Source organism: Tursiops truncatus, chromosome 16 (assembly GCF_011762595.2).
Source record: "Tursiops truncatus isolate mTurTru1 chromosome 16, mTurTru1.mat.Y, whole genome shotgun sequence".
NCBI classification, from domain to species: domain Eukaryota; kingdom Metazoa; phylum Chordata; class Mammalia; order Artiodactyla; family Delphinidae; genus Tursiops; species Tursiops truncatus.
This window is the reverse complement of record NC_047049.1, coordinates 24,898,966-24,926,184: the sequence shown is the minus strand read 5'-3', so window position 1 is coordinate 24,926,184 and position 27,219 is coordinate 24,898,966. Positions and strand designations below refer to the sequence as shown.

At 53.3% G+C, this 27,219-nt stretch overlaps 2 protein-coding genes across 14 annotated transcripts in view; one reads left to right on the top strand and one right to left on the bottom strand.

Moving 5' to 3' along the window:
- NEURL1 (neuralized E3 ubiquitin protein ligase 1) overlaps positions 1-17,259 on the top strand; it is a 78,047-nt gene extending 60,788 nt beyond the window's left edge. For all 4 annotated transcript variants that reach the window (XM_033842087.2, XM_073793993.1, XM_073793994.1 and 1 more), the window contains 3 exons: positions 8,806-9,495; positions 12,888-13,034; positions 13,562-17,259. In XM_033842087.2, coding sequence (XP_033697978.1) covers positions 8,806-9,495; positions 12,888-13,034; positions 13,562-13,800 — 1,076 coding nt within the window. In that variant the 3' untranslated portion in view covers positions 13,801-17,259. The remainder of the gene's footprint in view (positions 1-8,805; positions 9,496-12,887; positions 13,035-13,561) is intronic.
- The window catches only part of SH3PXD2A (SH3 and PX domains 2A), a 240,037-nt gene continuing 229,826 nt past the window's right edge, over positions 17,009-27,219 (bottom strand). For 9 of the 10 annotated variants that reach the window (XM_033842081.2, XM_033842084.2, XM_033842085.2 and 6 more), the window contains one exon: positions 17,009-26,568. In XM_033842081.2, the coding sequence (XP_033697972.1) occupies positions 24,595-26,568 (1,974 nt within the window). In that variant the 3' untranslated portion in view covers positions 17,009-24,594. The remainder of the gene's footprint in view (positions 26,569-27,219) is intronic. The other variant, XR_004522555.2, reaches the window with a different exon arrangement.

Genomic DNA, 27,219 nt, shown 5'->3' with positions numbered 1-27,219 from the left:
GTTCCTGCGCACCCCGCTGTGCCCACCACAGCCTAGGTGCTGTGCAGGGGTCGGAGGAGACACTAGAATTGGAAACCCAGCCCCTCTCCTTAAAGAGTGTTTATATTGGGGGACATGCCATATGACTGCTCTGAGGTGACCTAAATCCAATACCGCAAAAAAGTGTGGCTGAAGAATAAAACTGGGGGGGGGGGGTGGTGGTGGTGCAGCTGGGGAGCAATCCAGAAGGACTTCCTGTAGGAGATGAGTTTCAAGTCAGAAACCAGGGGAGGTGAAAAGAATGGACTGGTTGAGGAGGAACAATTTAGGCCAGACAGGAGGGGTGTGCATTGGCACAGAGGTGGGGAATTGGCGGTCAGTCGGGGAGCAGATCCTTCAAGGGATGGGATGAAGTGGGAAGGTAGTGGATGACTAGCAGAGAGCAGGTGTGTGCTGGTGTGGGTATGCTCAGGCATCACAGAGGAGAGAGCCAAGAGAGTAGAAAGTTTCCAGCAGCTTCTTGCTGTCAAGTTTTTCAGTAAGAGGACATGTGGCCCAGAGATGGGGAGGGGCCTACCCAAGTTCTCCCAACTAGTCAGAAGCCAGGCTGGGCCTGGGATTCAGACCTCCCAGCTGACGTGGGCACAAGGTCAGTGTGAGAAGACTTACTGCCACATCAAGATGTCTGTGGCTGAGCCCAGGAGGGTGTTAGGAGGCCATTAGGGGGCTCCCCAGGACTCATGGTGTCCTCCTAGGTCTTGGTAAAAGAACCCACCTGCCTACTGTGGAGAAGGATGTACAGAGACCCTCAGGGTAGCTTTCTGGGGGCCAGGCTGCTGCTGCACCAGTCTCTGGGGTGGTGGGCCAGCCTGGCTGCTCCGCATTGAGAGGCCTGGGCCTCTCCGTAGATAAGGCCTGGGGTCAGGTCTCTGTCCCGGGCATGCCTCAGCTTGTGGTACAGAGCATGAGGCATCCCGGCCGGCTAAGGGCCACACTGCCATCTGGGGCTTCCGCTTCCCAGGCTAAACCAATATTTACCTTCAGCTGTGGCTGCCAGGGGCTGAGAGGCAAATATTGGCTTAAGGAGCCTGAGCCAAGCTCTTGGGATGGAGAACGAGCTGAGGATGCTGATAGTGATTTCTTCCTTTTTGATGGTTTTCATTTCTTTCTTTCTTTTTTTTTTTAAATTTTATTTATTTATTTATTTTTGGCTGTGTTGGGTCTTCATTGCTGTGCGCAGGCTTTCTCTAGTTGCGGTGAGCGGGGGCTACTCTTTGTTGCGGTGTGCGGGCTTCTCATTGTGGTGGCTTCTCTTGTTGCGGAGCACGGGCTCTAGGCGCGCGGGCTTCAGTAGTTGTGGTTCGCGGGCTCTAGAGCGCAGGCTCAGGAGCTGTGGCATGTGGGCTCTAGAGCGCAGGCTCAGGAGTTGTGGCTCACAGGCTTAGTTGCTCTGCAGCATGTGGGATCTTCCTGGACCGGGGCTCGAACCCGTGTCCCCTGCATGGGCAGGTGGATTCTTAACCACTGCGCCACCAGGGAAGCCCTTCATTTCTTCTTAGTTAAAAAAAAAATCTTGCTGTTCTTTCTGCTTCGGAGACTCTTCCAGGTGCTTCTTTTTTGCTCACCTCAAATTCTGCCAGTTATGTCAAGGCCCAGTACCAAACCCTCCCCTCCACCAGGGAGCCTTCCCTGACTTACCGTGTTCTTCATGACCCTTCCTCTTCCTGAAGCAAGTGGGGGTCTAAGCAGTATCAGCAGTTCTGCATCATATATTGTCCTCTTTAAGAATACAGTAGAAATCCTCTTTGTCTATATTATAAAAAAGTTATTACTGTACCTATTTTGCAGATAAGAAAACAGAGGCTCAGAGAGGTCTGATAACTTGTCCATGGTCACACAGCTTGGTGGAGCTGGGACTTGAGCCCAGAAGTGTGGGCTGCATTAGTTCCCAGCTTCTCTAAATATGAGTCTCTCTGGTCTCCCTATTATGTCTAGATACCCCCTGAGGGATGGGGATTTTGGCCCCCTTATGTCTTCCAGAATAGAGCTTGTGAGAGCTCCAGGCATCAGGGATCAGCCATGTGTGTTGGGCACAGATAGGCCACCAGGGCCCCGGCAGAGTCGAAGAGGGGCAGTGGGTGACCAGCGTCCTGTTTCAGTGGTGAGGGTAGGTCTGCCTGCCCTGTAGTTCCCTGAAGGCTCTTGAGGGCTTTGTTTGATTCTGTTGTTCACAGTGTGCTCTAGTTTTCTACCAGAATGAATATATATAAAGTGCAACCATATGTAGTTGCCAATATTTGACTGTTTGTAATGTCCAGAAATGGCAATTTTATGTGTTTCCATCTAGTATCTCTTTGGCCCAAGATATAGTTCCGGGGATCTTGGAGAGAGCCGGTGGCCCAGAGTGGGGTGTGTGTAGGGGAGGAGCTGGGGCCTTGTAGTATTGGGGACAAAGCTGTCATTTCAGAAGCAGGAGACCTGACTGAATCGACTCCACTTGGCCATTCACTAGCTTTGGGCAAGTCTCTCAGCGTCTCTGTGCCTCAACCGCCTTGTCTGTTATTTGGACATAATTATACATGCACCGTGTACCTCACAGATATTCTGTGAGGCTCACATATGTAAAAGTGTTTATACAAATGGGAAGGGCTGTCTTTTTCGGTTAAAAAGGAATATCTAGAAACACCACCAAAATAGACAGTCCCCTGCCAGTCGTCTCATTGGAAGAGGGAGCCTTAAAACCAAGTCCCTGTGTCTGGATGAAAGTCAAACCATGCGATCTAAACTGTTTCTTGGAACAAGATCTGTGGTTCTCCATCTGGGTTCCTTGGAGCACTGGGATTCCACAGAGGCATCTCTGAGGCAGCTGAATGGCAGGGCTTTGTGGCCACCTCTTAGACTTTAAGCAGTTTTCTGTTCCATTGGATGAATGATTCTACTGCTTGAAAAAAAAGTTTGAGAACCACCAGACCAGATGATTCTGAGAATCTATACATCTAAGATCCTGTGGCTTGAAGATTCTATAAACCTAAGAGTCTATGACTCTGAGTGATTCTGGGACATTCTGCCCTTCCCTCCGCGAGTCTCAGAAAGTGTGTTTGTTTCTCCTAGCTTTCCCGTGGTTGGGTTTACATGGAGAGTGTGGAGGTGGTGTGGGCTCAGGGCACTGCCCAGAAGGGTGGAGAAACCCCTCGTCCATCCAAGCCATGTACCCGTCCTCCTGGCTCCTTCTCCTGCTCCGTGCCAGCTGCGGACCGGCAGGAGGATGTTTATGGACACAGTAACTGGGTTGGCGCGCCTTCCAAACAGGGGCCGGCAGAGATCTGCCAGCCGGCTGGGCGGCTGCAGGCTGACCCGTGGTTAAAGATTATCCAGCGCTGCGGATGTGCGAATCTAAACAAACAAGACTTGGGCCGACGGCAGGCCCTGCTTCAAAGGAGCCTCTGCTCCAGTTCCCAGGCCCTGCCTTGGTTACCCCGCACTGGCCGGCAACGTGTGGGGGGCTGAGTGGGTCTCTGGGTGGGAGCTGGCCCTGGTGCCCTCCGCCTGGTGCCTCTTCCTCCACTCCTTTCCTTTCTCTTCACTGGTTTTGCTCAGACTGTTCTCCCCAGGCATTTGCTAATGCAGTTTTCCCACCCGAGTGGCTCTCACTTCTGTCAATCCAGACCCTCTTGTCCTTCAGGGCCTGGGTCAAATCTTGTTTTTCCTGAGATGCCGTCTCTGAACAACTGTGACTGTTAGAAAAACTTTCCTTGCATGGTTCCAAGTGTCCTGTACCCACTCCTTGGGGCCCCCTCTGAGCCTTCTCTTCTTTAGGATAAATCTCCCTCTTAGGATAATGCTGTCCAACTGAGGCTAAGAACTTCTGTTTCAGAGCGAGTCAAAGTAGAGGATAGATTGGCCTTGAGAAGTGGTGAGCTTCTTGTCCCCAGGGGCATTCTAGCCAAGGCTGGGTGAGAACTTGGCAGAGATAAACAGATTTCCTCATTCTCCTCTGAGGTCCTGTCTTACCTGAGACACTAAGAATTTTGTAACAAAATTGTACTCAAATATTTTCATGCCTCCAAGCTTCAAATCTCCCAAGGGCTACTGGCTCCCCAGGGCCCAGGTCCTGGCTCTGCCTCTCTTTAACCCCTGCCCAGGGCTGGGCACACAGGGGGTCAATGAGTGGGTGCCCTGAGTGCCACCCTGAGGGGAGGAAACCCTGGCCCAGGCCTCCCTGCCCTTTGCAGGGCCTGGCTCTTTCTGCCTGGGCCCAGGGGATCTGCAGAGCCAGCGCCAGGCACCAGATTAGGCAGGAGCTGAAGACTGACAAGTTCTCTCCTGAAAGATGGGACACAAGAGGGGAGCCAGCTTTGCAGCTTCTCCCGTGGCCCTGTGCCGCCCCTCCCCTATCATAAACGCCTCCAAGTGGGCAGCTGTGTGTCCCAGGCACGGATTAAATAACTTGTTGCTTCAAACGTGGGGCCACCCCACTGCTTGGGGGTCACAGGCTGGCCCTCTGGGTTTTCCAAGCTGTACCCCAGGGCGCAGTCCTGGGCTGAGGTTCAGCCCATGGTTGTTCTCCCCTGGCTTCGGGGGCCTGGACCCTTCCCTGACCTCCAGCTTGATGTGAACTCACATCAGGGTGATGTGACCTTTGCCGTCCCCTCTGCGGAGGGCGCTCTGACCAGTTCCTCCGTCTCAGGTTTCATCTATTTCAGGGCCCCGCGCGGCCGGGCACACCGATGGGATGGTTATTTTGGAGCTTGCTGGTGGCCTGCAGCTGCTCCTGACCCCGAGGGGTGGAGGGGATGGGAGAGAAGACATACTTGGGCTGGGCACTGGCCCCAGAGATTCCATTTTTAGCTGTTTCCCAGCATCTCCTGTACCTCCTCTCCTAACTCCTGTGATATTTCAACAAAGGCCAAAAGGATCTCTTTCCTACCCCTTCCCCTCTCTCTCTGTTTGCCCACTGTTTCTCCTTCTTTCTCTTCTTTTGTCTCTGATCACCATTTGTAGCTTCTCCTTCCTGGTCTTTAGTCAGTAATGTCAATGATTTTGTCCTGGGTGCTTGTCATGACTGATGGGAAGTCCTAGGTTCAAAAAGTTAGTTGTCTGAGTGCAGGTGGACCTGACTTTGGTTGATAAACTCAACCTGAGAAAATGGTAATAACTGAAGTGATCAAGTATCCAGGTGCCAGGGGCTTCTCAATCTACCTCTGATCCCTGCGACAACATCGCAGAGCAGGTATTAGTGTACCCCTGTTCTCACGGTGAGGGATAGGGGGCTGGAGGACAGTTGCTTACCCACAGGCCACCAGCCAAGTGCTGGATCAGACATTTAAACCCAAAGCCCATGCATATTCTTCTGAACCATGTAGCATGAAAACAATAACAATGGCTCATATTAACCTCGTGATTATTATGTGCCAGGTACTCTACTAAGCGCCCTAGGTACTGTATTCCACCTCATCTTCTCAGCATCCCTTCCGAGGGGAGTATTAGAGTCCATATTTTATACCAATAAGTAAATGCTGATTTCACTGCTGAAGAAGAGAGTCCCAGAGGGGTTGAGCTATTTGCCCAAGGTCATACGGCCAGGAAATGGCAGAGCTAGGATTTGAACCCAAGCTGATGACTTCAGAGTCCTTGCACTTAACTATGCTCCTGTCTTGCCTACCAGTATATGGATTTTGTTAACCAAAAAACCTAAAATACTTTTAGGTTGCATTACTAGAAGTATAGTGTACTTATCAGGGGAGGTGTGATGGCCACATTGTGCCTTGAGCTGGCCAGGGCACATCTGGAATCCTGAGTCTGGTTGTGTTCATTGTCGAGGAGGTGGGAAGGTGTGTGGGGAGTCTGAGTATTCCCTGAGGAAAGCGGTCCTCAGTGTGGGGCTGAGAGGCAGCCCCAGGGGTAGTAGGTATAAATACAGGGCGGTTATGACTGAGTGAGCCCTAGAAAATAAACTGTATAAAGAGCAACACATGATAGGTGTGTGATTGTATGTACAGATTTGTGTGGTGATCATTTTATTTAGGTTGATACGCAGGCTACTCATTTTCATTATCTAGCAGTTTTGTATAAAAATAGCAAGTCACTTGTAAACACTGCCGGAATATTTTCTAGCTGGTTTGTAATTTTCTAAGAGTGATTTTGTTTGTGTTTGTTGTCCTGGTGGCGGTTCTCGTGTTGATTTTTATAAGTGTAGATCTGTAAATTCAATTGCAGTATTTAAAGCTTCAGCATTGACACCTTGTGTGTATGAGAGGAGGGATTTGAAGGAAGATGCCTTGAAGAGTGAGTTGGGTGGCAGTTGGCAGTTGTGGGAATTTCTTTTCCTATCGGGTATGTGATTTTGTCAAAAGGAAGTATTTCTCCCAAAATTGGGAGTAGGCAAACTACCAATCAGTTAAGTTTTGTGTGTATGCTAGTTTAAAAAAGATAATATGTAATATAATGTAAAAAAAAAAAAAAAGCTTTTATGGTAGATTTTGTAAATTTGTTACAGGGTAACCTGTTTTCTAGCTGTGATCTTACCACTTCAAATGGGTGTAATTTGAATAAGTTTTGTATGGTAAAGGATCAATAAAATGACTTTTTTAAGAGTTCAAACAAAAAAAATACAGGGAGGTAGATTTCAGTTTAAGAGTAGGAAACATTTTCCTAAAGACAGAGTAGCTCAGCAGTGGCACTGCTGGGAGGTAGTGGGTATATCCAAGCAGAAGAGGACTCCTGAAGGGGCAGAGAACAGGAGAGAGCTCACATTCCAGCCCCATTCAGGAATCTGTTCTGAGCGTCTGCCCAGCTCCATGGGCTCTGGCCTGATTGTCCTGAGCGTGTGGGGTGGGCTGGAGAGAGGAGTGTGGGGGGTGTGTGTGGGGGGGCCCCCATGACGGCCTTGTTCCCATAGGCCTGGCTGGGCATCTCTGAGCCACTTGTTTCCTCCTCACCCTGTTTCCCCATCCCTTCTCCTCTGTCCCCAACCCTCTGGACTCCTCAAGGGCCGCTGACTGGAATCCCTAAGGGGTAGGGGAGCTGGGGCTGTTTCCTGGGGTCCAGGTCAGCCCACAGCCCTCCTCAGCCCCCCACTATTGTCTCCCATGTCTTGCCCTCCTCGCCTCTGCCTCTCCGCAGCCCCCCAGCTTCTCTGCACCATTACTGTCACAGAGTCAATTCCCTGGAATAATCACATTTTCCGGTCTGCTCCCTCCTCCTTGCCAAACACGGTCTGGGAATCCTGACCAGCCAGGCCCCAAGAGGCTTCTCCAGAGAAGCAGGAGCCTTGGGGGGAGGGCTGGCCCAGCACCCTCTCCTTGCTGGGGTCCAAACAACACTGTTCCTGGAAAGGGCAGGGGAGCTGGGGGAGAACAAAGAGAGAGAGGCTTTAGAGAGCGTCTCTAGATTCAGCTGGGGCTGAGTTCTGGCCTCTGAGGCCCCTACCAGTCCAGTCCCCCAAGCTTTACTCTCACACCAAGCACTCCAGCAGCCCTTACTCAGTTCCTGGAGAGAAAGCACAGATTCTCCCTGGGGGAGGCTCAGAGAAAAGCCTCTTGAGAAGGGATTGGCCCATGATGTGAGCTGCGGTGGTACTAGCCTAATTTAGGGACTCCCACAGAAAGGGTTCAGTAAACGAGGAGGGCCCGAAAGTGGAGAATGTGGCGTTGGGAGTTGGACAGATCTTGCTCTAATCCTGGATCTGCCACTTCGTGGCTGTCACATAACATCTCCGAGCTTTATCTGTACAATGGAAACAACTTCATGGGATGCTTTAAGGATGAAATGCAGGGGTAATTCATTGCAACTGATGACTTTTATTACAAATTATAGTACTCCATAAAGCAGAGATAACCAGCCATTAAAAAAGTATGGTATCAAAAACATGGTTATTAGTGTAGAAAGGTATTCAGGACACAGTAAATGGAAAAGCTAGTTTTGAAAAGAAAATTTGTATAGCAGAGTTCTTCACCTGGAGTCGATGCCCTGAAATTATCCACAGAATTTAGGGAGAACGTGCATTTTTCTGAGAAGATAGATAAAAGTTGCCACATTTTCAAAGAGATATATAGTTTAAAACTACTGCCATTTATATAGCATGATTCAGTTCTTGTTTTAAAAAAAGAAATAACTAAAATATATTGAAAAAAGGATGGAAACTCATATATCCAAATATTAATAGTATTTTCCTATGGATGGTGGGCTGACAGGAGATTACTTTTTCTTTTTGATGAACTGTCTTTTCTACAAAATACAGTCTGTATTACTTGTATGAGTAAAAAGAGAAAGGGTTTGATTTCCAGTTGTCAGTTTTGAAAGGATAGCTTGGATAAATTCACTTCACTTCTCAGCCTCAATGTCCTTCCGTGGCAGTAAGTTCACAAGGTAATTGTTGGGGTAAGAACGTCTCTCTGCCATTTGTGCAGAGAGGCGTTCTAGGGAGGGGGGGTTCTCTCTGGCCTTCCAGACGGGTAGGATGTCAACATGCATTCAACAAATATTATTTACTGCTGCCTTCTAAGTGCTGGGTGCCCTTCTGGCTGCTGGGATAAAAAGGGAGGGCCCCAGGAGTTAGAAAAAAAATCCAATTTTAATAAGCATACTATCTAGAAGTAATCATATTTTTAGTTTTGGTGTCCTTCCTGCCGGCCTTGATCCTTTGCTTAAACAAATACGTAGTTAGAAGTCCTGCACGACGTTATGTCCTAGCGTTTTCTGTGCCATTAGAAACCCGGTGCGTCTTACTGCTGCGCGCTTTAAAGACCAGTGGGAGGAGGTGCGCAGGCGATGGGGACTGGGCGCTGTGGCCCGCGTGATGGTCACCCTGTCTCCCTCTCGCCGCAGACAGCGAGCTGGTGCTACCAGACTGCGTGCGGCCGCGCTCTTTCACCGCCCTGCGGCGGCCGTCGCTGCGACGTGAGGCCGAGGAAGCGCGCCTCTCCGTGAGCCTGTGCGACCTCAACGTGCCGGGCGCCGACGGCGACGAGACCGCGCCGGCCGCTGGCTGCGCCATCCCGCAGAACTCGCTCAACTCCCAGCACAGCCACGCTCTGCCAGCGCAGCTCGACGGCGACCTGCGCTTCCACGCGCTGCGCGCCGGAGCACACGTCCGCATCCTGGACGAGCACACGGTGGCGCGCCTGGAGCATGGGCGCGACGAGCGCGCGCTCGTCTTCACCAGCCGGCCCGTGCGCGTGGCCGAGACCATCTTCGTCAAGATCACGCGTTCGGGCGGCGCACGGCCTGGCGCGCTCTCCTTCGGCGTCACCACGTGCGACCCCGGCACGCTGCGGCCAGCCGACCTGCCTTTCAGCCCCGAGGCACTGGTGGACCGTAAGGAGTTCTGGGCCGTGTGCCGCGTGCCCGGGCCCCTGCACAGCGGCGACATCCTGGGCCTGGTGGTCAACCCCGACGGTGAGCTGCACCTCAGCCACAATGGCTCCGCGGCGGGCTTGCAGCTGTGCGTGGACGCCTCGCAGCCGCTTTGGATGCTCTTCGGCCTGCACGGGGCCATCACGCAGATCCGCATCCTCGGTGAGTGCCCCCCGCCACGTGCCCGCCTCCCCCCAGGTGCACCCGGAGGCTGGCGCCTCCAGACCCAGCCTTTCCTGGAGGAGGGGCGTGTCTGGGTAGGGGGAAAGAGCGCCCACCCCGCCCTTCATGGGGTCTAGTCAAGGAGTCACAGACACCGAAGATGAGTTCTGGGTGGGACTCAATTATCTAGTCCATAGTTCTCAGATCTCACCAGATAAACCCTGGAGAGGAGGAGAAAAGCGGGGAACATTGAGTTTCACGCTCAGAATCTGATTCACCCACATTCCCACAGATACGTCAAAAGTTCTTTTACACATTGCCCAGTGGCCATTTAAAAATGGGGAAAAAGAAAATGGTTTCCACCAGCAGCAAACTTCTTGAGGTTCAGTTTCCATTTCTCCTAAAATGGTAATAAAGGCTCTAAGGGTGGTTGTGTGTCTAAATAAGAAAAAGAGGTTGGTATGTCAGTAGCCAGGTATCTCTGCAGGGTGGTGCCTAGATTGGGGGTCTGTGGGGAATCCCCGAGCAGAGGGCCTTGGAGGAAAGAGGGTTGCAGATGTCTGGGCCTTCGTGGGTTTGAATGGACAGAGTTTGAATGGACTGGGTGATGCGGACTTGTGTAAGCCATGTTTCCCAGAGTGTTCTGCAGGGTAGGTGTCCATTGAAAACGGGTCCTTGGGTCCAAAATGTTTGGGAAATACTGAGTTTTTAAAAAGAAGGCGATTCTTGGGCTTCCGTGGTGGCGCAGTGGTTGAGAGTCCGCCTGCCGATGCAGGGGACACGGGTTCGTGCCCCGGTCCGGGAAGATCCCACATGCCGCGGAGCGCCTGGGCCCGTGAGCCATGGCCGCTGAGCCTGCGCGTCCGGAGCCTGTGCTCCGCAACGGGAGAGGCCACACTAGTGAGAGGCCCACGTATGGCAAAAACAAAAAGAAGGTAATTCTTTACTGTAGAACTTCTCAGAGCCTTTAATATACAATGTGAACCTTTAGGAGAAGGTGGTGGTGGTTATGGTGTCCAGCTTTTCCAAGCTCGTTTGACCAGAAATCTTTTTTTTTTTTAACGTGTATCTTCAGGAACCTCTGTTACCCCAGAGTGAGCAGGTGTTCGTGCTTTCCAAGTGCTGGTCTGCTCTGCAGCAGCATTAGACTCACTCGGAGAACCTACTACAGAGCAGATTCTTGAATCCCACCTCCAGAGGTTTTGATTCTGTAGATCTCAGATTAGGTCCTGGGCATCTGAATTTTTTTTTTTTCCTTAGCAAGTTTGCTTAGACACATTTGGAGACCCCTGGGTCTCACAGCCCCTGACCTAGACCTCACCCCAAGAGGCTTCATAGACAAGGTAATTGTGTGTATGTGAGCATGAGTTTATGCTGTAAGATTGGCATACTGTGTCTAGGCACACGTGAGTAACTAAATGTATACGTATTTGTGTATATAATGCTGTTGGTGATTGTGAGAGTGTGTGAGAGTTTTGTGAAATCAGATAAAATCAGTGGAGACTTCCTCTGGAAAGAGACCAAATGAAGATGGAGTGTAAAATACATTTAAAAAGGAATGAAAAGAAATGGGGCTGGGGTGCTAAGAAGTTAGGATTGAGGGAAGATAAGTCAGGAAGGAGGTGAAAAGAAATCAGGCTAGATGAAAAGCCATCAATCAGTAAGGAAAGAAATTGGGGTGAAAATTCAGGATGGAATAAAAACAAATCGGACTGGGGTGCAGAAAAAAAAATCAGGTTGAGGTACACAGATATTTGGCTACATTCACCAGGAGACACTGTTCCTCAGATGAAGGAAGTAACATAATGGCAAGGTACTCTCTTGCCTCAGCACCATCTAATAATAGATAAGTAGCTTTCCAGTGAAGCTTCTGTTGCCCAAAGCAGCTTACTAGACTGGAGCAAAGGAGAAGCTTAAAAACAAACAGAAACAACCCAGGACTTAAATGTCTCCAAAGGGAAGTAGGTCAAGGTGGGTGTTGAAGAATAACCATTGAGAATTTAATATATGCTAAACAGATGCTCCTGAGCTGTTTGGAGAATAGGGCATCTCAACTAACAAATTGGTGTTAGGGGATCCTGACTGACTTTAAAGGAAAAACAAATCAGTAACAATGTGTGAAGGATAATTATTTACCTTATAGAGGAATGCTTTGCTTTGTTGAAGGCCTAAGTGAAGTAAGAATGAAAAGATATTTCCTTCACTCCAAAACTACAGTCAATTTCATGCTTAATGGTGAAACATTAGAAATACTCTTATTAAAGTCAGGAATATGATAGAGATGCCTTATAGTATTGTTCCGAAAATGCTAACCAGTGCAATAAAGCAAGAAAATCAAATAGAAGTTATAAATTTCTGAAAGGGGATGATAATTAACTTGAAATCTGTTAACAATAATAAGAGAAATCCTATGGACAGCTAATGAATATTCTTAGAAACAGTGACTATTAAGTGAATTAGAATGAATAACTAGTAATAAAAAATATCTCACTGGGCACTTATTTATGTGTAGGGCATTATGTTAGGGCCTGTGGGAGACTTACAGGTGAATCAGACTTCCTGCTTTCAGGAAGCTCAAGGTTTAAGTAGGGAAACAAAGTTACGTTCCTGGGCAAAGAACAAATAATTTCCTATCCTCTGTGGTTTTTTATTTCCGTGCATGGCGTGTGTGGCTGGTCAGTGCTAGATAGAGATATGTGGTTGTCGGGGGGGTGGGGTCAAGGCTGTCCAGAGGAGGGGGTTGAGGATAGCCCCAAGAGGCTCCCTGGACAGTTAGCTCTTTGAAGGCAAAGGCTCTGTCTGCCTCATTCCCAGTTTTATATATACACAGTGTCTGGTACCTGGTAGGCTGTCAGCAAGGACTTGTTGAAGGGAGGAGGCAGGGAGGGATGGAAGGGAAGAGGAAAGTGAGGGAAGAAAGGAATGAAAGAAGGTTGGGCAGATCAAGTGTGGGAGATGGTGTGGAGTATTTCGAAGGTGCCAATGCAGAGGAGAAAGGGGGTGATAGCACGGGGCTCTGACTAGGATGGTGAGGCCAGGGCTTGAAGGGCCATGCTAGGTGGGAGGACGGCGACTTTGTTCTCTGGCATGGGAAACCTTGAAGGTGAGGGAAGCATAGGGAAGGGTGGAGGTGGGATTCTAGGCAGGGGGCTTGTTTGGAGACGGCAGATGCAGTAACACCAGAGCATGATGCGTGTGGCCCTCCAATTTGTAGGCGGGAACAGAGAGCTGGGGCAGGGTGCTGAGCCAGTCGGTGGAGTCCCACCCTGAGCCTTATGGCTGGGCCGTGTGGTCAGGCTGGGAACCTAATAGAGGGGTGGAGATTCGCGCTTTCTCCCAGTGGGCCTCTGAGTGGCTAGTGTGTCCCTCCCTCTTTCCCACCCTTTCTGCAGGCTCCACCATCCTGGCAGAGCGGGGCATCCCGTCACTCTCCTGCTCCCCTGCCTCCACACCAACCTCGCCCAGCGCCCTGGGCATCCGCCTCTCTGACCCCTTGCTCAGCACATGCAGCTCTGGACCTCTGGGGAACTCTGCTGGCGGTAAGTAGGCTGACCCCTCCAGTTCCATGGTGACCATGCCAGGCCTCCCACCCTGAGGACCCCATCCCCACCCTTGCCCTGGCTGAGGCAGGCCTGCAGCCTCTGTATCAGGACTGGGCCCTGGAGATGGGCCCAGTGAACCCTGGTTGAGTGCTAATTTCCGGGTGTATCCCATCCTTTCCCCCGGCTGGGCAGCTTTCTCCAAAGGACTTCTTTAGCACAAAGAACACCAAAGGGTAACTCAGGAGGGGCCTTCCTTAAATGGTTTTGGGCCCCCTTCCTTCCTCCATCCCTCCCTCCTCCTCTCAATGCCTCATGGACACCCTGGCCCCTGGTCTGGGCACTGAGGGGCCAGAAGTGGGGCTGTCCAGAGTGTATCCTCTCCTCTCTTGTGCCCAGGAAGTTGGGTGGTAGGTTAGACAGGCCGATCCTGATAAATGGAGGGGGAGAGGCCAGGGGGCTCTCTTCATGAACCTGGGACCAGACTGGGCCATGTCTCCTCCTGACTGCTTTCCCCTTGCCCCCAGGGACGGCCCCCAACTCACCTGTGAGCCTGCCACAGTCGCCAGTGACTCCAGGCGGGGGCCCGTGGAGCGATGAGTGCACCATTTGCTATGAGCACGTGGTGGACACGGTCATCTACACATGCGGCCACATGTGCCTCTGCTATGCCTGTGGCCTGCGCCTCAAGAAGGCTCTACACGCCTGCTGCCCCATCTGCCGCCGCCCCATCAAGGACATCATCAAGACCTACCGCAGCTCCTAGCCCGTCGTGGTGCCCTACCCCTCACGCCCACCTCCGCAGACGCCGGCCCAGCTCTACCTGAGGGGCAAGTCAACAGGGCCCCTTCTCTTCTTCCTCATTTTGGAAATTCTTTTCCCTTCTCATTAAACATGGGAAACAGCCCCTAAAGGTTTGGGGGAGGAAGGGGTATCAGGCAGGGAGGTGGGGGCAGAAGCAAACCGCCTGCTCTTCCCTGCACGCCGAGGGGCTAAACTGGGGTCTCAGCTTCTCCTGATCCTTCCCCATCCGGGGTAGATTCCCAGGAGGTCCTTCTAGCCTGTGTGGCACCTTTGTGAGAATTAGAAAGTGTGTCCCTTCCTCTGGGCAGATGTGGCCCTGAGCCCAGACATGTGGCTTGGCTAGTGGAGTGTGGACTTGGACTTCAGCCTCTGTTTTCTCCCTCAGCCAACTGCCCTTGAGCAGTGCACAACCTGTGCAACAGCAGCCCTAGGCCGGCTGCCTTACTCTCTGACCTACACCTACCTTCTCCTTCCTTTCTTCCTTGCCCCTTGGGCCTGGAAGCCAGGGGTAAGAAGGCCAGTGGATACCTCTCATCCTGGGCAGGCTGCAGCCTCCATGCCATGTCCGTCTCCCCCTCCCCCTGGGTGGGTGGACAGACAGGCTACAGAAGCCTCCAGGCTCTGGGTCCCTAGCCCCCTGGCCTGGTTGAGATGTGGAGGGCCCCTTTCTGGTCATAGCCTGTCTTGGTGTGGGCTGGAGAGTCTGTCTTCTGTCAGGGGTCTCTGAAGAACAGGTTTGCAGCTACCCTCTGTGACCTCTCCTCCCCCATTTCAGTGCTATTCTGGGCCGGGCTGGTACTCATAGAGGCTGTAGCATCCCCAGGAGAGGGCAGGGCCCTGGGTTGGGAGTAGGGGGCTCCCTGGAGTAAGAACAGGCTTTTTCCGTATTTTAACTTATTTATTTATTGGGTTTGTAGGGGTTATTTGGCAGGGGGGCGGGACTGAATTCCCATCCCCCAGACCCCTAGAAATGCTGTCCTGGTGGGCGGGGTGCCTGGTTAGAGGGGTCAGCAGAGGTAGTCATCACTCAAAATCTTCCCCAGACTGCAGCCCAGAAGTCCCTAGCCAGCTCTGCTTACCATGAAGTAGAACTCCAAAGGGGCTGAAGTGGGAGGCCTTCTGACAAATTGTATCCCTTTTATAGAGAGGGCAGCAGAGCCTCTGCAGTGCCCTGGGACTAGGGGATCACCCCAGAGCCACAAAATGCCCTTCTTCTTGGGCTGGAGCAGGGTTATCATAATTGGGTCATTATACATCACGAGGCCCAGGAGTTCCCTCCTCCATAAGGACATAAAAAGTTCTGGGCAAGCTGAGGGAGGGAAGGCCAGCTGGCCTCATCATTGTAGGGGTAGGGAGCCTGTTCTTAGGCTCTCTGGTCCCAGGAAAGAGGAGAACCTCTAGGTTCTTAGTCCTGATGCTGGGGTGAGGGAGTCCCCCCCGCAGCTGCTCTTAGGTTATAGTCATCTCAGCCCTGCACGCCCTGTCCTGATAGGCCATGGCTGGGGCCAGCTCTCAGAGTCCTGGCCTAGTTGCCCCCGAGCCTCCCAGCCCTCGGCCCCCTCAGGTAGTTTTCTACGCCTGTCGGAGACTGCTTTGCCGTATGGCTGGCAGAGTGCGGGATTCTGGACCTGGCCACTGACCAGTTGTGTGGCCCCGACCAGGTCACAGCCTCTCTGAGCCTCAGCTGGCACCTCGGTAAAGTGATGGCTGGGGTCGGGAGGGACTTTCCTTGTGACTCTCGGGGGTTCTCTGGTGGGGGCTGCTATGGGGTGGGGTGGTGGGACAGCACAGGGAGGGGGTCAGGATGCCAGGCGGGCCCTGTCTGCACCTGCCTGGCCAGGAAGCCACAGTCCTACCATGGGTCTCCCCTCCCCACTGACCCTGTAGACCCCTTCTGTGGGAGGGGGGGCGAGGTGGGGCTGGTGTGGCCCCACCCAGTCAGGGGGTCCCCTCTCAGACAAGGAGAGTTCTTACATGCAGGGGCTGTACAGCCTGCGCGCCAGGGAGAGGAAGCCACCGTCCTGTTGTCTCTGCTAGCCTGGGGGTAGCTGCTGCCTCCTCTGTGAACCTGGGTCACCGTGACTGATTGTGAATAAAGGTGATTTCGTACCAGCCTGAGGGCTGTGCTGTGCAGTCTGGAGGGCTGGGGACGGAGGGCAGGCGGGCAGGTGCGTGTGCAGGAGGGGAGTCAACGATCAGGAAGGACTCCCTGGAGAGAGCAGGGGAGGGGGAGGCAGCTGGAGCGTGACCTGGGGCTTGGATAGCAGGGGCTATCCAAGCAGAATGCCAGGCGAGCCCCACTGTAAGCTGAAAGGGAGACGCTACTGCCCCTCGGTGGCCTCAGGTCCCTGGGTCCGTGGCACTCCCGAGGCTGAGCCGGGTCTAAATCTGGAGTGCAACCTCTGTGGAGGGGCAGCGCCACCTAGGGGCTAAAGGGCGGCAGGCACTGTGCTGAGCTCCCCAGAACAGGGCCTGCCCGGCTCTCACCCGAAGCCCAGACCTGGAAGCTCCGCTGCTGCTCCCACTGGTCGGTGAGGAGGCCTATGCCAAATGAGTGGCACAGCTGGGCTGAAAAGGGAGGCCTCGGTCAGGGACCTTCGGAAAAACTTTCTAGATGGGCTGAGCACCTCTGGGTGGCGGTAGAAGCTGGAGCGCTGGACGGGGTCTGGGCACGATGTGGGAGTTGAACTCATTTGGCAGGCTGGGCCTCAGAGGGACATGGGCCGCTTGCCTTCCTCTCTCCTGGGAGGATGCTCTAGCTGCCCAGCCTCTGCTTGGCCTTGAACAGCCATGGGCTACTCCCCACCCCAGGACTGCCCAGCCCTGCTTACTGGAGTCCAGCAAAAGTAGGGGCGGGTCAGGGGCTCTAAGCTGAGGGGCCATGTAGGCCCACTGAATGTGACTCTTTGGCCCCAAGATCTGTATCCCTCTCTAAAAGCCTTGGCCACTGCCCAGAAAGCCTCCCAAAGGTGGGGGAGGGGTGGAGGGGCTCGAGCACGCTTCTCGCTTCTCACCGGCAACAGTGGGAACTTACCTGTCCCCCCACCCCTCCAGTGTCCTCAGAGGGCCCGGACCCTGCAGGTCATTTTCATTTGGGGTGATGTGGCTTTTGCCACTCAGCTGGATATGTTTCCTTGTGGCAGGGAGAATCAGGAGGTGATTCTGTTCAGTTAAAAAGGCAAAAACTTTATTTAGTTTTCAGGGAAATACAAGATGCATGTAAACATAAACAAAATACAAAACAACCCAAATCTTACAGTCTAGAAGCATGCCAAGACAGAGTATTTTCTGCAGACCAAAGAATCCCGTCAAAATGATAAAAGACACCTGGAAAGCGGCAGGTCAAGGGGCTGGGTCCCTTCCCCGAGGACGCTGCATTTTTGTGATGAGAACAATTCAAAAAAAAACAAAACCCACTATTTATTAAAAATATTAGAAACATGGAGAGAGTTTAGCACCACCATTGAGCCTGGAAATTTTTTAGCACTCAGATTGACAGCACTGCCCTTAAATTTCTCTGCTGAGGGGGAAGAGGGAACAACCTCCTTCAGACCCCACAGACCCCACTAGGAGCTGGGAGGGGTTGAGTGGACACCGTGAGGAGTGCCCCAGAGGCATCCAGCAGTTCACATGCAACCATGCAGTGCACAAACCCACGCTTCACGAACCTGCCACTAACACCTGCCTTGTTCAGAAGTCCCCTTCATGCAGACCTCCTGTAAACTGGCCCTGAAACCCTTTTGCCATCCTGTGTCCTGGATTTAAAGAAAACCTGTTGCAGAGAACAAGCTGTAGATTCAAGAACCGTGGCTCTGTTTACCCTTCTTTCTCTGAAATGCTTAAGAGCAGTATGCCTTGATCACAGGCCACTAAACACGATGAGTGCATTGCACTCCATCTTCTGAGTCACACCACTGAGGCAGGCTCAGCAAACTGAACCACCACAGGCATCATTAGAGCTACTTAAGAAGAACTGGTGTCAACAGAAGAGCAAACGAAGTTGTCTTCCTCCCAGATATGCTTGATGGTGTCTGGACCCCAAGGTTCCAGTTTGGGGGTGGTGGGTCCCAACTACATGACCCATTATGGTCACTGGTCTCTGATTCAAGCAATTTGAGAGGCTAGCTCTGGATTGGACAAAGGGAGGCAGGGAAACCCAGCCTGGAAACGGAGAGATGGATGAATGTTCTGGAGCCAGGGCCTCAAACTCGAAGACTGGTTTGTTGCTGGCAACTTCCCGCTTTCCACTAAGTAAATCAATGACCATTAAGAACCCGCTGGGGACCCAGCTTGTGGCCCAGCAAGTCGCTGTTTCCTGAGGCCAGCTTCTTCTAACAGCCAAATCTTGGGGCTTTCCCAACCTGTTCTGGCTGGACCCTTGGGTGAATCACTAAACTCCCTCCCTACCTGCTGTCTTCTGCCTGAAACACTCAGAGTAGACTTCCTCCTCCTTTCTAATAAAGACAAAACTCCAGACTCCAAACCCTCTCTCAACCTTCTCATACTCTTCCCTTTCTGCCTAGCAGACCTCCTCTCTGGAAGCCTCCTTCTTGGGGAAGGGGCGGTAAACCCCAGCCACCCCAAACACGCGCACACGCACACTCATCTTGCCGACGTGCCTCTCACTCACCTCCAACGTGCTCGATCCATACTTTTGCTTTAAAACGACAATTCTTCCTTTCTCTCTTGCCTCCTGAGGTCCAGCCCATTAGCTAGGATGGAAATGGGAACAAAGGAGGGACCTTCATCGTAGGGACCCATTCTCTAAGGCCACTAAGTTCTGGAATGGGAGAGGGGGCTGATTGTCAAGGTCAAGTGCAAACTCAAGGTTAAAAAGATAGGCTCCGGGAAGGGGGATGGCATGGTAAAACCAACATTATAGGCAGCTTGGGACCAAGGCCCAGGAAGACAGAGTCCTCTACCCAGTCTATAAGCACCAGTGTGCCCAACTTCTGGCCTGAGGACCCAGGTGCACAGGACAAAACAGGAGGGATGCTATTATCAGTGGGGCTCTTCTTCCTGAAGTGCAGCTATAGGTCACTGACCCTGTTGTGTCACTGGCTCTGATCACAGAGCTTGAGAACCAGGGGCTGCCCCAACCAGAGATCATGATTTAGACAAAAAGCTCAGTAATGTCAAGGGGGAGCCCTCCACATGATTCCCATGAAGCGTTCAGTCAGGCCTGCAGTCTAGACCCGGGGTGCTGACGTACCCGCACGGGTAGGTCCACTGAGCTCACGGTGACCAATTTCTCGCCCCGACCAGCCTGATCCACCCTCAGCAATATAAGAACTGAGGGCCAGCTGCTCTCCTGACATGGGGATTCCCACAGTGGCGATATGCATGGCAAAGGCTGGGAGTCAGCCTACTAGAGACACTGCGGGTGGCAGCCCCATCTGACCGCCTCGGCACTTCCACACCCAGTGGCGGCACCTTTCCACATCTTCATTTTGGAGCCCGGGACGATGGCCTAGGCTGCTTCTGCTAGATCTGTTAATGCCAGTGTGAAGTTTCCAACTAAATACTTAATAAAATAATTACCAAAAAAAAAAAAAGACACATTGCACTCTCCAGCCAGAATTACACGTGTGAATAACACATACGCTTGCTGCCAGAAGCTGTGAGTCCTTTGGGGCCTGCCCAATGCCAAGGACTTGTTCAATGGAGACAGCTTGCCCAGTATGTTTTTCCTCTAACCCCATGTTCTTTAGTTCAAGTGGGAAATGACCAACACTCTCACATAACGCACTCGAATGCACACACACACACACACACACACACACACACACACTCTCTCTACCTCAACAACACACAGCCCTCAAAAAAGTGAGGGAATCTTAATTCTTTAGCACTGTGGATGGTTCTCTTTCCAGAGAGCTCTGCATCGGGATTCTTGAAGATTGGACCTATAGACGTATATACTCCAAGGAGAGCCACCCCCACACGGGGGCGCGGTCCCACTCTGGGCGCCAGGTTCCTATTTGTACAGAAATTCACCGAACGGGATGGAGCAGCAAGCGTACAGTACTGGAGGTGGAGGGGATGAGCCCGCAAGGATGTCCCTGTCGCCTTGAGGGGCAGAGCTTTGGACCCAGAGACTTCCCGTCCTGTCCCCTCTCTACTGGCACCCAGGTAGGAGGCGGCGGCTTGGTACCTGTCGTGGGAAGTTCTGTCTGCAGGGACCTCAGCAGGCTCCTCCGACGCTTCTCCAGGCCCTTCTGGGGACTGTCGGGGTGTTGAGCAGAGGCAGGGCTCGCGCCTTGCTCGGGCTGAAGTCATTGAGATGAACGGGTGGCCCTGGCTCAGCACCAGGCCCAGCTGCAGGCTTGTGGGAATCGGTGCGTCACTGGGGAACGCTGGGCTCAAGGCACCCACATCCCTCCGGAAGGGTTTGATTACATCGAGGGTTCCTGCCCATAAACTGAACTTGAGGTTACGTAGTTTTAGAAAGACTCAAACATACATCGAAAGGATCATGGCCCAAACATCAAGAGATTGGCGTGAGAGGGCTGCCAAGGGTTATTTTGGGGACAGGTCTTTCTGAGCAGCTGGCTGAAAAACAACGGAAATGAAAACAAGGAACGGTTCCTGGAGGCCCTTGCTCTGTGCCTGGGGCTGGGGCCCCGGGGAGGCCAAGTGCCCCATGCCACTTCCCTGAATCCCTCTCTTCTGGGCGGACAACACCCAGCAGAAGGGGATGCCCTCTGGCGGGGACCCCTGCCATCTTGCCAGGGAAGGGGGAAGGGGAGGAGGGGTAAAAAAATCAATACCCAGGTCATCTATAGGCTCCACAGCTACGACTTCTTCCAGGAGCCCCACCTCCCCTAGCGAGAGACGGGGTTGCTGGCTCTCCCGCCACCATCCCAACAAGCCCTGGCATCCCTCTTGATAATATTGCACTTTTCCTGTCTCTCAGATTGTTTTCATTTTCGATTGAGAATGCAAAGTATTTGGAGCGGGTAGGGGAAGTGAGTAACCTTAAAGAAATAATATATTAGTTAAATACAAAAACAGGAAAAGTAGGGGTTACTTTATCTTTTTTTCCATAAAAACAAAACAAACTACCAAACCAAGGTCTAAACTTAAATAGTTCTACACCTATTCTGCAAATACTAGTAATATGAAAATAATGCTTGACCGAAATTCCCTTGTCTTTTTTCCTTAGATGATAATAGTAACATGCCTTGCTGAGGAAAGCAATGGATATAAATGCCAGTAAAATACGCTGCTCTAACATCTGAAAGTGATTAAAACGATTCTATATAATGCCTTCGTCAAGATGGAGCATGGAGGAGGAAGAGAGAGGACCCTGTGGGGCTAGGCTGGGGGTGAACGGGCTGAAGGCTGGCCAGAGGGCCCAGCCACAGCTGGGGCAGATGGCACACCTGCTGTTCAGGCTGCCCCCTCCAGCTCCCTCTTGCCACCCTCGGGGTCCCTTGGCCTAGTGGGAACAGCATGATGGGGCCAGGGAGCCCAGCCAGGCCCCTGTTACAAAGTGGGAGAGAGATGAAGACATCTTTTTCCCTTGTAATAAAAGAAAAAAGTCTTTAAACTGAAAGGAAAAGCACCAAATGATGCATCTTCGGGCATTATATAAACCTCAATAATGACCTCAGAAGGGCTCATTTTGATTAAAGTTGCAGTATACAGCAATACAACGTCATTTCACATTTTCAATCGCAACTAATGGAAAACTAGGTTTGGACACTGCTGAGATTTTTTTTTTTTTTAAACCTTTTAAAGTCCGATCTGGTTTTCCTCCAGATGGGTCAGAGCCACAGACCCCTCCCTCCTCTACCTGCTGCCAGAAGTACCCTCCAACGTCACAAAGCAGCTCAGTAGCTCTAGGGAAAAGCCCTCTTGCCCTGGGCAGGGCTAGGAGTCCAGGGGCACAAGGCCTGGCATCCCCTGGCCATGTCTGAGAGGGACTGGCATGCACCCTTCTTGCTTCAAGTATTAATATTCTCTTTGGGTTTGCAGGGTTTGTGCTGTGCTGTAAGGGGGTGATGGTGAGGGGCAAGGGGCGAAGACGGGGCATGGCAATCCCTGTTCACTGCCCAAAGCTACATGCTGTCACCAGGTGGCAGCATTCTCTACTTTTCCTGGATGCCTGAGCAACCCCCAGCCATCCTCGGGGCTGGATGTCACATTGTAAACATGATGACCACACTATAAACTCTAGCGGGGCTGGGGAGGAGTGCAGGGGTGGATGCAGTGGGGAGGTCTGCCGTTAACTAGCTATGTGATTTGGGGAAAGCTAATTCCTGTCTTTGGGCTGCAGTAACAAGAGGGTATGGGATGGAGTGACCCTGAAGGTCACTTACAATGACTCACTTAAGGGCACTGGGGATTAAGGAGAGAGGGTCCTTGGGGGGCTGGGAGAACATCTGCCTTGTGGGTGGTGGAGAGTCCCACAAGGCAGTGCAGTGAGGAAGGGCAGGGAAAGATAGGCTCTGGGGAGCACTGTGGTCCAGTCCGACTGAGATGCTCTGTGCTTAGCAGATGCGTCCTGCACTCCTTCCTGGCCTGGCTGGCGTGTTACTGATTGAACTGGCTCAGTGCAGACATTGAGGAGTGAGGCCGCTGGGGCCATCCCCCTGGAAGATAGCTACGTGGAAGGTCCTTTAACCCGACAATCACTCTACTTTTAAATTTTATTTTAAATAATCATAAATTACTTTTTTTTCTTTTAATAAATATGTGCTGCTTAAAAATGAGAAAAGTATATACTGCATCTTTAAGTAATGCACTTTGCTCTCTGGGTTTCTTTCCATTCCACCGTATTAAAGTGCATTAATTAAAAAATAATGAACCACTTCTTTATCATTATTGTTCAAATAAGTCCAAATAATATTAATATGAAGACACTACAACACTACCATTAGTACTGCAATCTAGCAGATAACTCAACATCCTGCTCTATTTAATACTGTCCAGCAGAAGAAAATAGTAACTAATTTTAATTTTAAACAAACAAAAGGAAGCAAAATCTCACCACGGCCTTTTCAACATAGAACGGGAGCAGTTTGCTAGAGCTGCCAGGCGTCAGTGTACGGCGAAGGAGGAGGGCAGGGCGGCTGGGGGCTGAGGGCACGAGGCGCGGGTCCCCCGCTGTTCTTCAGGCATCATACGCTGCCTGGGGGGCGGGGGGAGTGTGGGCGGAGGGAGGGCCTTTCCTCCTTAGTCCAGGATCTGGCAGCTGAGTCGGGGGCTGTGAAGCCTGATCTGTCCACAATCAAAGGCACGTGTGGAAATCCACTCCCAGTGAAGAGTGAGTCCTTGGGGAAGCCAGTTTGGCCTCTGAAGTGTCGACTGAAAGACACCACCCAGAGTTGACAGGGACGTCATTCTCTCCCTTCTCTCTTTGCAGGGGCACTGCCCCTCGGAAAGACCAGGTTGGCTCCTGGCCCAGGGATCTTCGCCTCCTCGGGCACCTGCGATATTGCTTGCAGGCCAGGGGGTGCCTGGTGGTGTCCGCCCAGCAGGTTCCCCTGGGCCCAGGGTGAGGGCGATGGCTGCTGCTCCACAGCCTTCACATAAGGCTTCGGGCCCTGCCCAGGCAGGGGAACGTTCGCTGCCCCTCTCCTGAACACCACCCGCCTCCCTGCTGAGGGTTCTGCCCTGCTGAGGTTGCACAAGAACCAGGAGAGCAGCGTCTCTGCTTTGCCACGGCTGGGACCAGGGCTCCTCCAGCCCGAGATCCCTCTGGCAAGCACCGGTACTGTCCACACAGTGGAAACCAAATGAAGCGACTTTGGCTTGTGGAGGGAAGAATGCAAAACACAAACCAAACCACCTCCCCACAAGAGTATGATAGAAAGTCCATCCACTACCCATCCCGTCCCGTGAGGCTGACCGCCCTTGGGTCCCCAAACAACTCCTAAAGTAAGACCAAAACCCAAGGCCTGACATAGAAGGCCCAAAGCAATACACCTCTCCCAAAACTTGCAAAGAACTGCCCACCCAGAAATATCCAAAATAAAGTCTGTGCAGACTGTGAAAAGACCGACGGCTCTACCTGCCCTCTCTGTGAACACTGGAGCTGGTGGTCCTCCACGGGGGTGCCCCAGGCAGGGCAGCCTCTCTTCTCAAGGCCAGCAGCAGTGACGGCTAAGAACGGTGGTCCTTGCTGGCAGCTGGGGAACTGCTTTTTCTTCAACTAACAAGAAACAGTGGCCTGGCCCAGGGACAGCCTGAGCTCACAGGAGATGCCTCCCAGCCCCAGGGCCAGTGGTATCTCCTACCACACCCACCCATGGCAGGCGGCAGAGATTCCTGGGAAACCAGCGTAACTCACAAACATAGATTAGGATGATACAAGGGCTACTTCTGGGGTACAAGATGCCAGCAACGGAAGCCAGGCTAGGCAGGGGCAGGGCACAGGAGGCCCGCACAACCACACCTTTTCCAGATTTGCAGCCAAGGCACAAGTTGGGGTTTCCTACATGGCCTGTCCCAAATGGTGCCGAGTCCATCAGCAGAGTCCCCAAGGTGCACGTGTGAGGCTCAGCTTTCTTGCCTCCGGTCCCAGGCCCAGGACACCCCTGCCCCTTCCACTCCCTGCTCAATGTGGGCCCCCACCAGACCCTACCTTCCAGCTGGGGGACAGCCTGGAGGGGAGTATCTTCGAGGTCCCACATTCTGCAGGTTTAACGTTGTCCTCCCCACCCCCTCCCATTTTCCCTTTCCCTTTTGTCTTCTCTCACAGCTCACCCATACTGAGGCTGCAAGGACTTAGGCCCCCCACCACTCCTCATTAGTTCTTTTTCTCCAGGTAGTTGGAGGGCACCCAGCCTTTGAAGGGCTTCACCCCGTCCAGAATCTGGCAGTACCACCAGCCGTTGGGGTTCCTCTCCAGGACCTCCATGGACACGCCCTCCTGGAAGCCCGCCGTCTCCTCATCCCCCTCGTAGTCTGCAATCGAGACGTACACATCTTTGAGGTTGTTGTGGATGAACTGGGACTTCTCAATGGGCTTGGGGCGCACAGGGGACACCGGGATGCCGTTGCGCTGAGTGGGCAGCAGAGGAGGGTCCGAGCCCTGGCTGGCGGCCCGTTCGACCAGGCGGCCCTTGGCTTCTGCGGCTGCCGAGCGGGCAGTGCTGAAGGAGGAGTTCCGGCGGACGCCTCGGAGGCCGTCGGTGGCCGTCAGCGACTCATTCCTCCTCAGGGCACAGGACAGGTTGCTGTCCTTGGGCGGTGGGGACACGAACACCGACTGGGGCCTCACGGCCACCTGCCGCACGCCATTCCTCATCTTCACCGCCCCGGCGCCCGAGGTCTTGACGAAGCCGCCGGGAGGCTTGGAGGGGATGGGTGGCGTGGCCCTTTTGCTCTGGTTGACGGTGTTCAGCGCTTGGACCCGCTTCTCGATCTTTTCCAGGCTGTCTGACTTGCCCTCGTTCTGCTTGCTCTTGGTGGCCACTGTGTCCAGCTCTTTGCCAGGGGGGTCGAATTGCTCGTTCTCACCGAGCACCAGATAGTGGGAGGGGGCCCAGCCCTCCAGCTCCCCAAACCTCACGTACCACCAGCCACTTTCCAGCTTCTCAAGCACCTGCACCTCCACGCCTGCTGGGAAGCTGATCTCCGAGTCCTGGACCTTTTGGTAGGCACTACATGTCGTGTAGGAGGTGGCCTGCCCTTCCCACCCCTTCTTGGTGGGACACGGGGGCGTGGCGGCAGGGAGGGTGATGAGGTCGGCCGAGCCTCTCCTGGACCCCTCACCGGGACCCTCGAAGGCCATCTGGGGGGGCAGCTCCGAATCCTCGCTCTTGGAGCCCTTGAGGCCGCCCCGGAGCTGGCCAGTGGGCCTCAGCTGGCGCCGTAAAGTGCTGATGTCCATCTTCTCCTGACTCTGGGACTCTGTGCGGTTCAGGAACGGCTTGGGCCGAACTGATGGCTTGGCCCGGGCACAGGAGGTCAGCCCAGTCTTCGGGTCAGCATCCTTCCTCGCTCCGACCTTGGGAGCGCCGCGGATGCCTGCGTCCGAGGCAGAACGGCGCTTCAGGTCCTCACTGTTCTTGGACAAGGACGAGGAGGAAGAGGAGGAAGAGGAAGAGCAGGTGGTGTTGATGGTGATGGACGAGGAAAAGGAGGCCGAGGAGTGGTTCTTCCCCAGTTCCGCCTGGGCGTTCTTCTCTGCCTTGAGCTTCAAGAGCGACGACGATTTGGGGGAGCCCGATCTGGGGGAGTTTTTCCTGGCAAGGGACAGCGGGGAGCCGCCTGGGGAGTCGCTGTCCCGGGAGGAGCGCCTGGCCGACAGGGCGTCCTCTGCACATGCCCGGAAGCCCTCGTTCTCATAGATGGTCTCCTCCTCCAGGGCCACGTCCTCTGCAGATCCGCCCACCTTGAAGCGGGCGCGCTGCAGCGAGAAGGCGGGCGAGGGCTTGTGGGGCTGGCCGGGCCGCCTGTCCCCCGAGCTGCCATCCTCTGCGGGCTCCTCACTCAGCTCTGGCTCTGAGTCGAAGCCAAAGGCAGGGATGTCATACTCGGGCTCCTCGTACCTGAGCCTCAGCGGGGAGTCCTGGCTCTCACCAGCACCCGCCAGACCCTCCTCGGCCTCCTTGGGCTTGCTGGGCGGTGCCGGTGGGGGCACCTTGGGCCGCGTCAGAGTGCTCGTGCGGCGGCTCAGGTTGGGCTTCCTGCGCTTATCGATGTACGACGCGGGGGCCCAGCCCTCCTTCTCACCGATCTGCACGTACCACCAGCCACCCGAGTTCTTGTCGATGACCTGGGGGAAGGGGCAGACGGGCCAGTGAGCTGGGAGGATCGCTGGGGCCCTACCATGTGCCAGGGTGGGAGCTTCCCACTTTGGCTCTAGGAGACATTATCTCCATTTCCCAGATGAGTGAACTGAGCCACTGAGTAAGCGGCCCAGGACCCAACGTAGGAAGTGATGGGCTGGCATTCAAACCCAGGTCTCTATCGTCTCCTGGATGGGGGGGGCTCCTACTCTCCAAGACCCCCTCTCCTGCTCTTCCAAGTCTCCTCCAACACCCTGGTCGAGCTGGCCTCCTCTCCAGACCCTCACTTCTCCTCCCGCTGAGCTACTACACTTGGAAGATGCACTGTTCCCAGTCCCTACAAAACCCCGCTCACCACGGACCCATACGTACAAAAGACTGCCATTCCACCACTTCCATCCTCTCACTCCCATACTGCTAGGCCCTCCCTTGGTGACACTGGAAAGGGTCTCTCAGGGCAGAAGAGAATAGGAGGGTGCAGGTGAGTGGAACCTGGAGGTAAGGCTGAGGCCGGACCTCCCTGGTTTCCCCATTGCTCATGGTCATTTCACTACATGTGGAATCCCACTGAAATCCTACCAGCTGAGGAGATTTCTTTGAGTTGAACGGCTTCCTGGGGGAAGGCTAGGGCCTCTCAG